The sequence below is a fragment of the Ixodes scapularis genome, unplaced genomic scaffold (assembly GCF_016920785.2).
Source record: "Ixodes scapularis isolate PalLabHiFi unplaced genomic scaffold, ASM1692078v2 PGA_scaffold13__105_contigs__length_92229423, whole genome shotgun sequence".
NCBI classification, from domain to species: domain Eukaryota; kingdom Metazoa; phylum Arthropoda; class Arachnida; order Ixodida; family Ixodidae; genus Ixodes; species Ixodes scapularis.
Genome location: NW_024609839.1, coordinates 85,409,791 through 85,425,291, shown reverse-complemented (window position 1 = coordinate 85,425,291; position 15,501 = coordinate 85,409,791). Strand labels below are relative to the sequence as shown.

The 15,501-nt window shown below is 47.8% G+C and overlaps 1 protein-coding gene across 1 annotated transcript in view; it reads right to left on the bottom strand.

Moving 5' to 3' along the window:
• Window positions 1-15,501, bottom strand: part of LOC8039840 (carbonic anhydrase-related protein 10) — a 314,647-nt gene that overhangs the window by 117,276 nt on the left and 181,870 nt on the right. The window contains exon 2 of the mRNA XM_042289702.1: window positions 4,037-4,084. Within this exon, the coding sequence (XP_042145636.1) occupies window positions 4,037-4,084 (48 nt within the window). The remainder of the gene's footprint in view (window positions 1-4,036; window positions 4,085-15,501) is intronic.

The window sequence follows — 15,501 nt, the reverse complement described above, 5'->3', positions numbered from 1 at the left end:
GGGTCTTCGTCTTCTTCTTTCTTTAACATCGAGAGAAGCTGCTGCTGCGAAGACATAAACCTCCGCGCCAATAACAGGGGCTGTTGGATCTCCTCCTCATCGATGCCGACAGCCACCTTCTAATCACACCAGGATCCGGTTACGCAATATCGTCACGTCACCGTGGCTATATAAGCTTGTCCCGCGGACACGCGCGGCAGAGACAGAATGGGAATTTACCATCTTCCGTGCCATCAAATCGTGTCTCATTAAAACATCGTCACCTTATAGCCCGAACCCGGTTTCCAGCCTGTCCGCACCCCAGCCCTTAACAACGTGTAGTATAGGATTGCGTTCCGGTGTATGCAGACACGAAGTATGGTGTTGGTGTGCGATATTTTGATCCAACCTCGGTTGCGCCGAACTCAAGTTCCCTCTGGTTTTGATGCGACGCGCAGTAAATGCGTAGTCCGCCCAGGCACGAAAATAGTTGGAGTCTGCAAAGGATCTATGAGAGAAAATGGAACCCTCCTAATTGACCCCCATATAGAAACTATGCATTCCAGAAAGCTAGAACTTCAGAATATGACGCTAGCCAGAATGGAGAGGGAGGGGGAAGAAGAGAAGGGAAGGGAAGGGGAAGAATGCAAGAAATTAAGAGCATAAAGTTACGTTCATATAAGAGAAAATAAAGAGAAAAATTAAATTTGCCTTTAAGCCGACGTCTGGCTATACCTAATATTTGGAAAATTAAGAAATCGCAACCTTGGCGCAAGCAGCATTTAAGTGAAAACAACCTCGTCAGAAAAGGAGACAATATTTTTTTTTTTGTTTTTCTCTTGTTAACCAGATCTTGTTTCACTGAAATAAATGCAAGAAAGCGCGCCCACAATGGCCTTTCTTGGATTGATGAATATTAGTCATACGTCGGCTCATAGAGAAATGTCGTTTCTCTTTTTATGTCTTGATCCAAATGAATGACGAGTCTTCAAACCGGCGCATTCTGCCCCCACGCGCTATCGTCGCATTCACAGAAAGTTTCAGCTTCCTGCGAGGCCTAGCTTATACGGTCCGAGAAACTGGTCTTCGTTTTCTCTCACAAACCCGGTATATTCGTTCGAGATTCCAGTGATAGCCTGAAAGAGACGACGTGTCTCCAAGTAGCAGCTATAACGAACGTTGCTGGATTCTTTTTTCTTTCATAACAGCCAACATTTTGCAAAAAAAAAAGAAAGAAAGAAAGGTTTGGACAGCGCATAACCCGCGGCTGTTTTCTAATCCCGGACACTCTGTTTCGTTAGCGCAAAAGGCTCAGGCTAATCCGGTGCCCCGAGCCAGCGTCGTTAAAGTGGTTTGTTGTCTACGAGGCATACCCCTATTTTCAACGAGAAGAAATAATTGGGAGGTGTTTAGTAAAGGAAAATGTCTACCGCGCTTTGTCAGCTTTCGCTGCTTGAACACACTTGACTTGCACTAACGTCACATCTGCAGCCATTGTGGGGGCCTCACTGCTTACCGCGCACTTTCCCCACCGCACATTTTACGCCACAAAATTTATATTCCTACATAGAAAACAAGTAGCTATGACCACAACAACTCAAGTGGCGTTATGCGCAGGCCGTTTCACAACATACTTTATAAAAAAAGCTACCTAAAATTTAAAAAAAATTATTCGTTTTGAAGATTGTTATTGAGCGCAGCGACTGTCAGATTCTGAATGTTAAGAAATAACGACCAAGTAAACTCGCTCGAATTCACTCGTTAAGTTGCGATATAAGCGCGTAGGTTTATCACATTCCAACTAGACATTTTCCGCATGTCGTCGAAATATGGCAAAGTTCTCGTGAAAATTCAAAATAATTAAAATACCGAAACTAAAAAAAGAAAAAAAAAAGACGGCAGTCTTGCCTGGCAGTGACGTCGGCCATCGCCAAGGGCGTCGGAAGCGAATCACTGCGAACCGATCTGGCAGTGGCACGTTATCTAGGGGTCACGTGATATAGTCGCCGGAAACGTAACAAAATCAGGGCGTGAAAAGTCCCGAGCATCTCATTAGCGTCTCATTACCACTCTTTAGCCAATCAGATTGCGGCATCGGACAATAAGAACGTCGAAGAGCCTGTCACAAACCAAGAAGTATGACCATAGTGAGCCACGCCCTGGCTATAGTAGAGAAGGCGCACGAGCTCATTGCTCACTCATATCGACGCGGCGCTTCGTGATGCGGCGCCGACCGGCAACGTCGGTCGATGTTCCCTGGGACGTTAATAATGCGCAAGCATTAACTGTCCTATGGAACGATCCGGCATTATCAGCTTTTGAAGCCGCGCCAAATGGCACCTAAATTCCCCTGTCGCAATGGAGCGAAGCCTGTCGTCTGTAGCTGCGATTTGATGGACAGGCTCCCATTGGCTGGCGCGCGTCACAATTTCAAGAAACGAGGCTCCCATTGGCTGGCGCGCGTCATAGTTTCAAGAAACGCCACCCGATGGCACTGCGGGCCCCACGCCGGTAAAATGAACACGGTGACGCGCGCTCGGCCACTTCTGCCTCCGTCGACGCCGACGAACATGGCGGCGCCTCAAGCGTCTACATCGTCGGCAGCCACACCCTCGGCAGTAGCGAACGCTGCCCGTCCACGCAAGTACACCGCAGACGAACTAAGGGAGCGCAATAACGCGGCACAACGAGCGAGGAGGCAGGCAGCGAAATCCACCATCGTCGTCAAGTCTCCCATTACACTGCGGGTGGAACGAGCATCATCGGCGCAACGCGCTAGGAGACAGAACAAAGTCTTTCGAAACCGTAAGGCGCGAGCGGATCGCGATTCCAAGCGTCCCAGGCGGCAAGAGGACGAGGCCCTTCGACAACGCGAGGCGGAAGCAATACATCGTAGGCGGCATGCTTTCGCATTCACAACTCATAAGACATGCTTAGGTTGTCCTTGGACTTATAAAGTCAGTGCAGAGCTGTTCGTGAGCGTACTCAGTAAGCAGCACATCCGAACTGCAGTTGAGTCACACCCAGTTAAGCTGGCGTTTGTAAACTGCTGTTTTCAGGCAATTAAGGGCTATTCACACGAAGGAGAACTCCGCGGACGGATGTCGTGACGACAAAACTCCGCGGAACTCTGTCCGCAGCTCTAGCCGTCAGACGGAGGGCGGGGAAAGGCTTGAGTCGTGAGGGATATCAGTCTTACCAGACGAATTTAGTGGTCGCACTTTCGACAACAACGGGGTGGGGAGCCGTTATGGCACCAGCGCTGTTGGAAACTGGCGACGACGACATTCTGCCTGCTAAAAAAAGGTGCTGGTGACCGGTTGCATGCAGAACAAAGAATGTAGGATTCAAAATTTGTTGTACAAAGAGCTTCTCGAAAGCCACAACACCGAGTATAGAAGACTCCTTCGGGTGCCACATGAAATATTTGACGAACTACTGGCCCGCGTCCGCACGCGAGTACAGGAGCAGACAACAAACATAGGGCGTCCTGTAAAGTTCTGATGGTTCTTTTAATGTCAGCAGCTGCAGAGCGCATATATGCATCAAACAAGTACGTCACTCACCCCCTGTGTACGGCGCAAATTGCGGAAAAAACGCAAAAATTTCTCTGGCAGTTTATTTTCCATATCCACGCCTCGACGTTTCACTTCATGTAGAGATCGCTGCTTGTGTCCCACAACTCCGGGAACTCCTCATGGAGGGAAATGAAAAAGAGCGTGGCGTCGTCATTTAACTTCGGCATTTCACGTGGGACTACAACAACGGAAACAACAGTAATGGCACGGGCGGTTCCAAAAAGCGCGAAAAGAGCGCGGACGCCCCCGTGGTCAGACGAGGCAAATGAGTCTCGCTAAATGCAGCGAAAAGCGAACTACTCCGCCGCCCACCTGCGGAGCGTTCGTGCTGACAGAACGAACCCTCCGTGCCTCCACCGAGGAGGAGGACGGCACCGCGAGGCGTCCACAAGGGACGACGTATGTCTCACGTAATGCGCGCTCCGCGGAGGAAAGGGGTGGGTTTCTCCTTCGAGTGAATACTAGGGAAAACCACTGACCTGAGATTCCGTCATAGGTCCACCATTCTTCCCAGTTGGCTAGGACACCTGCAAAGATAAAGAAAACAAAATAAAATTAGATAATGCTTAAGCTACAGCGATTCTGCACATGCCAAATTACCTCCGTACAAAATATAATAAAAATACATTCGATAGTATGGACACTTTAAATATATACCACAGAGCGCGACACAGGGTCTACGAGAGACAATGTTCGTGTTTGATTCGTACACTTAAACTTACCAGCTCCGATATGAAAACGTACGAAAATTCGCCGAAGGCACTTAAGACTCCCTACGTGTAGGAATGCGAAAGCATTGTAGTCCCGCGGGTGAAATGCTTTCGAGTAATGCTTCTACGCGCATTAACGTTGTTTCTGCCAATATTGTATTCGGTCTGTGTGTGCGTATGTTCCTTTTTCTTGAGCTGTCGTCCGGCGGTGACATCACGCTTCTCCACTGCGCATGCGCGGCGCCCTTGCTGGCTACTACGGTTTCCATGACGAAGCATTTGCGTTGCTGTGCTTTTCTTCCTGTTTATTTCTGAGGCGCGTCCGCTTCGACCTTGAGCGCCCCGCCGGCTACCGTGACGAAGCATCTGCGCAGCTGTGCTTTTCTTTTTGTTTGTTTTGTTCTTTTGTTTCGATTTCTGATGACGTGCTTAATGACGTGTATTTTTTTATCTTTGGGTCGGCTTTTCCTGTAATGGGGCAAGTAAGGCTTTCGCCTTAAAATTATCGGTTGCCATCACAACAACGAGGGTGAGTTATTATTGGGCTTATTCTCACGGCTGGTAAAAATATTTCTTCGAAACTCAAATTTACGGCTAAACCTGCAGAACATTCCGATGTTGCGATGCCACCATGTCCCACTTTGAAAGCCCGTCGACCGAAGTTCTCGCAATCTGATTCTCGTTTCATCCCCCCCGCCCCCCCCCCCCCCGCCCCCCCCCCCCCCCCCCCCCCCCCCCCCCCCCAATAGTCCTAACAACCTCACCTCATCCTCGTAGCTGAAATAATTCAAGAGAAAAGAGCGCCTCTGTAAAGGGTGCACCGCCTCGCTCAGGGTGTGCAACAGGAGAAGCCTACTTTGAGGAGACTCACTCGAAATTGAGGTCAACATTCCAAGACTCCAATGCTGTCAGCCAGACGGTTACGTCGCATCGAGAGAACTTCAAATTTTCTGCATGAGCGATATCCTACCTGTGGCCCTGCACGTGCGTAACATTATACGACACGAGCTGTCTCATGCACTGCCCCTTGTGGACTAACGGCAGGTTTGTCTACGTTACCTTACGCTACGACCGCTTACGACCACTTACGTCGCCAGTCACCGGGAACTCTGTACTTTGATTGAAGCGTGGCAACCCGGGGACTCCTCACGTAAAGTAAGAAATCGCAAGCAAACGCCCCTGTGTGAACCGACCTTCATGCCCGAGTCCTACTGGAGCAACAAACTGAAACAAACGACAGCGAGAAGCCTCAAACCAGAGTCTTTCGCGATTCGACAGGCTTTGTAAAATAACGGAGGCTACGCTCAAACACGACCGTTATGCACGCGACGGTGTCTTTTGGAGGCTTGCGTTCACTCGTGCTTGCATGACGTGCACCGAACGACAAAATGCCTGCCAGAGGTACCATCGCAAGCGTGCTGCATGCGTTCCAGGCTTGTCGCTGTCTTTTGTTTCTGTTCGTCGCTCTAGTGGGACACTGGCATCAAAGTTATGGTGGCGTCATACATTCGTGAAACGTTGGGGGAAATCCGTCTCACAATGATATTCTGCATTGCATCTGATAAACAAATAGGGGCTTTAGTTCGTGTAATAATAGAAATTCTGTGTGCAGCGTGAGCAGGACAAATCCCCGTCTCGGAAGCAAAACAGGAAGTCACTTGGTTGAAGCGAACCGAGGAGATTTGCAAGTTTAGAACGTGTACCACGTGGCAAACAAACTTTGCGTTTTACAACAAAAAACGACAAAAAAAAAAGTAGCTAAGACAAGAGAAAGTACTTCTAGCTACACTGGAATTTTTTCACCAAGTAAAGATTCTTTATTTTTATCATCGTAATTTTTTTTTTACTTACAGAGAGGTCCTGTGCCGTCTAGTTAATAAATTTATGAATCCACATTTCCTTGTTATTTTTTTTAAGTGCAACACAATACAAATGTGTGTTTTGTGTTTAAGAAAACGATTATAATCCTAGATAAGAAACAAAACAATGAGTGAAAGAGAAATTTTTTTAGAAAATCGTTTTATACGTCGCTGTATGAATGCACGCAGTGCTACCATTAAGGCGAAAAGCAAACACAATTGTCAAAAAATATGTTAAGAGTCCAAAATACAAATTAACGCAACATGCCACTACTTGAATGCTGAAGGTTGGACACATCTCAGTGTTGCACCTAAGATAGCGAGAAAATCGCACACGTCAAGATAAAACATCTAGCTTTCCGGACCGGCAACAAGTACATTTTATGCTCACGTTTCCAACCAAAATAATAAAAATGAAAAAGCGATTGTTGTTGCGAGTATAGCTGGCACGTACTGCTCGTAAATAAATCCCCCGCGCAGTTCCGGCGCCGCTTCCGAACGCTTCCATCAGGCGCTCGCCCGGCAAAACCCGTCCACACAAAGCGGAGGCGGTACCGGAAGTAGAGAAGCCGCCGGAAGTGAACGCGGAAACCCCGTGTGAGGAGGCCGGCCCCTCCTGCAAGACGTTTTCCCCCCTCGTGACCGGGACCAGCTCTCCAAAAAAAATGCGTGCGTTGACAAAGCTGGCGAGTTTCCGCCGGGAAAGTCCATCCCGTCGTCAACGTCAAATTAAAGGGATCAGCATTTTACGATGCGGCTGGCGCGTGATGCTCGCTGGTCTTGACGATAAGCGAACTGCCTCCCCGCTCTCCCCCCTCAAACCCTCCTCCTCTCCCCCCGCCGTGCCACATTAACGAGAAGTAACATTCGGAGGCCTGACGCCAGGCATACTTCCAAACTCCTGTCTGCTGAGGTCGCAGATCCAAACGCGACGTCTGCTTCACATGTGCTAACAGTCGCGGCTAATGAAGGATCCTCTCTGAGTGAATGAAATCGACGGTTGCGTTGAAAGAAAAGCCCGTTTTCTTCCGCGATTCGAACGTTTTTGAGTTAAAATGCGCTGTGAGAGCACTGCAAGGTTCGAAACTTCGGCTTCCGCAAAACTTTCCCCAAGATTCAAACATTTCCTTCTTTGAGTACGAAACTGTTAAGCTTGCTGACGTTAGTCATTTTGCTGAGCCAATGATGAAATCACTGGATGTCACGCTTGTTGAAAGTACGATGACTGGAACGCGTTTCCGAGCAGTGTGCTTAGTGTACTTTATATTTATAGCCCGTGCAACGACAGTGTTACCAAAGTGCTACAAATGACGTCACAAGAGCCAGCGTGGCGTGCTGTCGGACGTCACGATCCTGGCGGATGGTCGTACAAGTTCTGACCAAACAGACGAACGAGTGCGAGTGTCTCTGTCGTCGCATCGTCTCCAACTTACGACTGCTGGAGCTTTCGCAGACTGTCACGCTGAAGAGCGACCTACAACGGAACAGACGCCTTCCCCGTCAAATTATGCTGCTGTGCTACCGCTAGGATCGCGGCAGGTAAAGCATCAGATGTTTATGACATCATCCAGCGGAAATTGATGAACAAGAAATTAGGATGCCTGTAAACATAACATTTGAAGACGCGTTCTGGGCACGATATCTGAATAATATGCGGAATAATGGACCATATAATCTTTGGGTGTCGGTACCGACAGACTGCAGTACGATCGCTGTAACATTAGTAAAGAACCGCATGAAACAGCATGCGAAGTTCGAATACATGGTCAATCTTTTTTTTTTTTTTAATTTCGATTCGAATAAGAAATTTTAAAGCGAGCTGTGAGAACGTGAGGATAGATTTAAAGAGAGCACAGAGGGAAACAAATAAACAAATTTTCGCTTTGGCTCCTGAAAAAAAAACTTTATTTGTAAAAGTCTCAAAATAAAAAAAAAGAGAAGAGTTTGCGCGCTTTTGGTGCGCTTATACGTTAAAGGGTTCAAAGGCGGCAGGACATCTTCCTACCTTTTGCTTTTCGCTCGGACATCTTCTTGAAACATTGCCAGCGGCGGTTTTCAAGAAACGTTCTGCGTGTCTACTTCACGCGTTCCTATTTTTGTTGGCTGCTTGAAATGCAAATCAAACAAATAAATGTTTTGTTGTTTCTCTCAAGACATTTAGAAACAGATTGAAAGCGGTTTGTCACGTGTTTTGGGCTTTACTTTTTGTTTCTGGTAACCTTTGCCTTCCCCCTACCCCCCCCCCCCCCCAAAAAAAAATAATAATAAATAAATAAAATTATGTGTTTTGGCTTCCAGATCTCGTATCGATATCGTAGCATTGGACGGACAAGTAACACCCTTTCTTTGTCCTCGTAACCTTGGGAAGAAACCTTTCAACGAAAAACGTACGTGATTGTCGAACGAAAAATGTATTTAGTATTAAGAAGATTCAAGTACTTATTGTATGAGGTTGTCTTCATTTCAGTCAAGGTACTCGTGAGTTGCTCCAGTGGGCGTCCAGTTCAAACAGAGTACAAAAACACAAGCAAGTTTTGATAGCGAAAGCTCAAATGTTGTAAAAAATGTAGTGAGTTTGAGTGGTTTATTAAATTTTGTAATGATATGTTAAAGTGCTTTGCTTTTGTTTTTCTACGCCGCCTTCGTTCATCCCCATTTTTATTCTTTTTCAATTTTATCTCACTTATTTCTTATCTTAAATTTCTCTCACGTGTGTTTTGCACACTGGTAGTACTTACTATTTAAAGCCAGCCCTGTTGTTTTAGCAGTAAGTAATATTAGAAATAATACCCGAAAGTCGTGACTGAAGCTACTGATCAAAACTAACACTCGAAGCTCAGGTTCTTCATTCAAGGCGTTATTCCACGCTGTTTCAACTACAATTTCGATTTCTAAATCACGTGTCAGCAGATCGTCCGCGTTATCTTGGTCCACAATTTTCAAGTTTCCCCAGCCGAAGCTACTCTCTATCGGAACTTGCTTATTCTACAAAATAAAAGAAGATAAAAGTAAACCAGCATCACGGAAAATCATTACGCCAAGTCGTATCCTTTTCCGAGATGTATCAGATGTTCACCATTTAGACACAACAGCGAGAAAGTCACCTTTCGTTCCCGCGATTTCGGAACACTAAATTAAAACTGGAGTCATGAATAACGAAAGCAACATAAAACGAGAGTGCCGCCGGTTCAGGCAGGCGTGGTTCATTTGTTTTGCTCGAGGCGTCATTTCGAACGCACACTCGTTTGGAGCGTAAATAATTGGCTGCCGCCAATTAAATCCAGCCTCTCCGGGGTTGATTTCCTTCCCACCTCCGAACGTAAGGAGAGCCCCTCCGCTAGCCCTGCCTGCCTTGGGAGGAGAAAAGTCGGGAGGAGGATGGAGAGGAAGAGAGGAGCAGGCGGCCGCTTAGATCCGCTCCGACGCTCTCGGAGCGCAGGTCGAGCGACAAGCGCCTTCTCCCTCTGGCGGCCGCCTCGCGCTCTTCCAGGAGGGGGGAGCCAGTAGTCCTTTCTCCTCGGGAGTCTTTGACAGAGTCTCTCCCGGGGGGAACTCCGCGACGCGAGCACCTTGTCAGCCTCCAGTTTTGGGAGGGAGGTCGCTGGAGCGGCGAAGAAAACAAGGACCGGAAGTTTTCCTCAAGTCAACCGGAAGTAAGGGTTAAACAAAGAGAGGCAGGCGCGAGTGGGTCGGAGAGCGCCCCCGTTTCTCGCCGGAGAAAAGCCTCGCTCGGATGGCCCCTCCCCCTCTTTTTCGAAGCAGGTTTTAGAGGATTTGACGGTTCGACGATTTTGTGCTTCCCCCGGGTCGCAGCACCTATGGGTCCACGGCTATCGCGCTCGCTGTACGCTCCCTGCGCGGCGGCGTCAGTCGCCTGCCTGTTCGAGATTTCAAGTGTCACTCGGAGTTTCTTTGCAGTTCAGCGCTCCCATGACGACTTCCAAGGAACACGTCGGACCAAAGTCTCGGTAGATGTTCGAGGGACAGCCCGGAATTGTTCCAAAACATTTCCGCAGCTCGCCGGACGGCTTCCCTGCACGACACGCTGCGACTGACAAGAAATGATACGGCCGTTTTTGTTCAAGTCGCGTTCTTGCGATCCTCTGCAAAGCCTCGAACCTGATCAACCGTGAACACCGACAGTTGAAGAAATGCAGCTCGTAGTTGTTTAGACGGTCCGTAAAAGTCGGTTTCTCGACGTCTCAAGAGACGATTTACTACAGAAGTGCGGCAAGGTGGTGGAAGATCGGAAGGAAAATATCAACAGATCAGCTTACCTCGTTCAAAATACAAAAGGAGTAATAAATCTGTTTCGGGCGATTCGCCGCGACATTCGCAGACGACGCCGTGACAGGGCTCGCCTAGTTGTATGTGCTTCCGAAAGATGGCGCAACGTGAGACACGAGAGTAATGCAGCACCTTGACCCATCATCTCCGTACCGAAAATAGGCCGCCACGAAGGATTCAAACCCCTGTTTTCTTCTTGACATAATTTTTAACGAATAAATTATCGCAAAGTTAAAATTTAACATTAGAGCGACGCGCGCTGGCATAGTGAAGAGTTTGTGAAGATCGTATGCTAAGCTCGACGCCGCCACGCTCGACGCTTCCGACATCTGTCGGTGGCAGATTTAATCATCATGATCGGCAGACCGGTCATGACGTCATCTGCGAATGCCGCGGCAGATAACCCGGAACATGTTTTTTCTTTTAATTTTTTGAACAAAGTAAGTTCATGCGCTGGTATTTTCACCCCATACTTACACCACCTGGATGCAATTCCATAGTAAATCGCAACATCATACGTTGAGAAACCGATTTTTGCAGGCCGTCTGAAGTGCCTTAGAAGCGTTACAGCTTGCTGCATAAGGAAATAACAACTCAGCCTCTGAGTGGAATGAAACCGAGATTTTCGGATTAATCGTTAAGAATGCCGAAGAACTAATTGCGAAGCACAAAGCGTAGCCACAGTGAACCACACCACGTGATTTTTGAACTTTCAATGACCGTGATGCAGATGCAAAGGAGTGAAAGCTGTTTTTTTGCCAACGTTACGTGGTGACATTTCTTTTCTCTTCAAGTTTAACGTTATTTTTTGTATAGATTTTGGGCACCAAGTACAGTAAAAAAATGTTAAAATAAATGTTTCTGGATATTAGTTTATTGCATTCTTGCTACTACAAAAAAAAATTAATGACGTTTACAAATCTCTGTAATGCGAAACTACAGCGAAGTTCTTCACGAAGAGGAGGGGAGGGTACAGAGGGGAGGGTATACCCCTCCTCCTCCTCTTTCCCCTTATTCTCCTTCTCCTCCTCCTTCCCCTCCTCCTTCCCTCCTCCTTCTCTCCTCCTGCCGCTGAATTTGTTCATGGGTGACGTTACATGAAGTCGTGACGTCATTTTCCCCGCGATATTTAGCGGGGAAACTGAATTGGTGTTGAGGTCACGTGACGTCAATTTCCCCACTAACTTAAGCAAGGAAACGTCCCATAATGCACCGCGCGTGGTTACGCCGACGTCGACGGCGACAGCGACACCGCTCAACCAAGCAGTATCCTTGCAAATCTCCCCCGCGACATGGTGAAGTGCAGCCGGCAATGCGTTAGCGCGTCGATGATAAAATCTGGCGCAAAATATGCCCTGGTGTTGGGTTCAAGCTCGCGTCTACGGCTGTCAATAAATGAGTACGTCTTGTTGAACCAGCACGTTGTGTCATCCTTCAAGACGACGGGCAGGAGGAAGTAAAATTCAACACTGTCGTGCAACCTGTTATGCTGCACAAGGGTTTGTTTTTATTTAGTCATTTTTCTCGTTGAATCGTAGACTTTTTTTTTCTACGTGTGTTTGCCGGGAGCGTTTCTCTGACGTCGTTCGCGAAACTGTTTGATCGTCGAGTTTTGCAAAACTTGCGCTTTCGTTTTTTTTTCTTTGCCATAGCGTTTGTTTATTGTTTCTTTATGAAAAAAAGACGCGACCATTTTCAGAAATCTCGGCAGCAGCCGAGGTTTTCTTTTTTTTTTTTTGGATTAAAGCTCGAAACGAGCGATACAATAAAGCCGGCATTCATTTGCCATAGGAGTTTGCTTGAATTTATGTTGTTTGCCTAATTCATCACGCAGCTTTCTGCGGTTAAAGGATGTTGTTTTTGGTGACGCAAATTACAAGTTAGCGATAGAGCACTTGGAAGTCGTAGTCGCGTTTTCACAAACAATCTAGGAACATCTCGCACATCGTCGCATTATAGTCGAGCAGATGCGCCCGACTATCTCTCCGGTTCATCTAGCAAACGTTCTGTTCGCCTCACCCAAAATTAACCGCATATACTTCGTGCCCGATAGCGGTGCAGGTTAATGCGGCGCCCGCGGCACTCTGATGTTTTTTTTTTTTTTTTTTTTGAAGACACTGGTGAAAGAAGAGAAGCCTCGAGTGATCCAAAAGTTAAGATGGAGCTTGTTAAAGGTGTCACAATGGCTGACAAAAAAAAAAAAAAAAACGCCACAACCAGAGGAAGCCGCAGGACCCACTCGCACGCTGGCACCATCTATGAGGTGACCCTGGAACTGCATTCGCCTAGCCCGTAGGTTTTGCAGTATTTGCAAGATGAAATTTACATACTGACGAAGACAAATTTAATTTATAACATAGTCAAAAGATTTTCGAGCAAATAAGAAAAAAAATGGTGCGTGAAGAAAATATAAGAAAATACACGATATCTCAAGAGTTCCATGGCTACCTGATAAATGGTGCCAGTGTGTCCTCTCGTCGTGAGAGATCGCAAGAGGTTGTAAGGCACTCGGGCGAATGCAGTCGTAAGTGTGTAGACTTTATGCTCTGCCAGGGCGCACTAGCGGTAACAGTTCCTGTCCTATGCTTTAACGTGGTGACGCATGAGATAGGATGTAATGAGGCAGGTATGTAGCTAAACGGTTCTTCAGAAGCCTAACTCACGAGGTGGCCAACAACCAGGTTTAATATGGACGTGCAAATGCCGCTATCCCTGGGACTTTTAGGTATTTTTTTTTCTCAGCAATTGAGGTTTTCTGTTCCTCTTTAACAATTGTTCGTACTAATCTAACCTAGCTAAATAAATGTTAGCATTATGTACCCGAACATTTACTCGAGCATTTATTTTCACGAACCAAGGAGTGCTTTATCTGAGACATCAAGTTTGTTTCTGTTGTGCATTGTAGTAGTCTTCATTTCTCTCTCTTTCTCTCTGATTCATGAGGCACATCAGCAGGTGACACAGGTGCATGCGGTGACTACGAATACTAGCATTAGCTACATAAGCTCCCCGTACGAATGTGATGTTCCCCCTCAACGCGAGGACAGTTGCGACCTAGATCAATCCAAATTTGGAGAATTGCAGGAAGCGAGAATATGCTGGTGAGCTGTTTAGGCAACATTATAACCTAAACCCTGAGACACAGTGAAAGGAAATAATGGACAAGAAGGCTCAAAATCAAAATTTTGTTTTAATTGAGATTTTGTACAAAACGTAAGGGCGCAAACGAGCTGGTGTACATTGCACATGGTTGAAAAAACCGAGACTGCGGGTAAACGACACAACACTAAAGAAGTATCTTTTTAGTGTTGTGTCGTTTACCCGCAGTCTCGGAGCTTTTTCAACCATGAGATTTTGTGTCGTCCTGTCCGTTACCTGATTTCCTAGTGTCTCGGGGTTTAGAGTACGAAGCTGGGAGGTTCTACGTACCGAACCAACGAAGAGCATCTGCCGTCTTCCAGCGACTGAGTATTCATTTCGACCACGCGAGGATCTCTCGACGTGCAACGTAAATCTCGGTGACACGGCGTCTTCTCCGCAGTAAGATGCCTCCGTCAGATCGCAGGCGCCTCGCTTCGGGATTCGAACCCGACACCTGAGGATCCGCCGTCCGGCGCTTTGCCTCGGAGCTATCGAGGAGGCAGACGGCAACCTAGAGCCGAGGGCCGCAAGTCTCCAGCCCCGCGCGTGCCCGACAACTCGGAGACGGGTTCTGTGTACCCGAGTCTCACCGACCAGCGATCATAGCCGTATTCCCGCGCTCAACCCCGGAGTACGCACCGGCCGTCTGAGCTCCGCTCAGGAATCCCAGAAGCTGTTTGTGCCTCCCCGCCCCCCCTTCTCTCTCTCTCTTTGTCTGGAGATTCCGGGCAAACGGTGCACGCCTCCTTCTTTCCCGTCTTTTCGGGGCGAACCTCTTTAAGAGGCGTAATACGCGGTGCCAATATTTTCCTTCGGGTGCGATGGCCCTCGATCGACGAGCGGACGCGAACAGGCGCCCGGCAGACGCGTCTCCTTCTCCCGTACGCCGCGACGATGGATTAAAGAGGGGTCCAATTTTACGAGTCCCGACGTTGAAAGGGACAAGGTTCGGCGACGGGTTGGCCAGATTCTCCTTTCGGCGCCGTTTTTTTCTCGTTTTCGTTGGAGCGCCTCCTCCCTCGGAAATATTAATAGCTGCCCGGTCGTCCAGCAACTTGTCTCGGTTGCGACGGCAGTTATTATTGCCGAATCCCAATGTTCCGTCGCGGATCTCAGGGTCTGTTTCGTCTGGGTCGAGGCTGGAAAATTTTTCCGCCAAATTTAGCGGGAAAATTTTTCGATAAATGGCAGTTTTCCAACTGAGTTGTTTTAGTAACGTTGGCGAAAACGGACGTCGGCGCGAAACTTTCATGTCCGCGTCTGTGTGTGACAGACGACGGTGGACGGTGGTGTGGAATAGCAGACGATGGCCGAGGCTGCCGCTCACCTGCTCGCACGACTAGCAGGTGGTGTCAGACTTCCAGACTAGACGCACCGGACGTCGGAGAAGTGGAGACAATAGTCTTCCGAGCATATTCGGTCGAGCAGACAAGCCATTCCAGTAGTAATGGGCGGGGCCACTGATTAGTGGGCGAGGCCTAGAACGGGCTGTGAACTCCACGGTCCACCTAAATTGCGTTCAACGGCGAAAATGTTCCACAAGAAAAAATAATTTGCGTGCAAAACTTATAAAAAAATGCGTCTCCCAATTGCTTTTTTTTTTTTCACTTTTGTGTTTCCTTAGTCTGGAAGTATTTTTTTGCGGTATTGACTCTATGGACCTCCAGCCCTCATGTTTTGAACAGCGTTCCTGGCGAGAAACATCGGATATTTTTAGGTCGCGTTTCCACTGTGCATAGCGTTGCGTCCTTTCAAACGCTCTGTTAGTGCGTGTGAACCATGAGCAGACGCCGAGGGAAGCTGACAGACGCTAGTTTACACCCGTGGAAGGTGCGTGATGGGACGCTAGGACGCCGCTTCACGTCGGCATTAGATGGTCGCGTCTCGCGGACGCTATAGCGGAGGAGCTTCTTTTGTGGTCGCGTCTCGCGAACACTACAGCGCCCT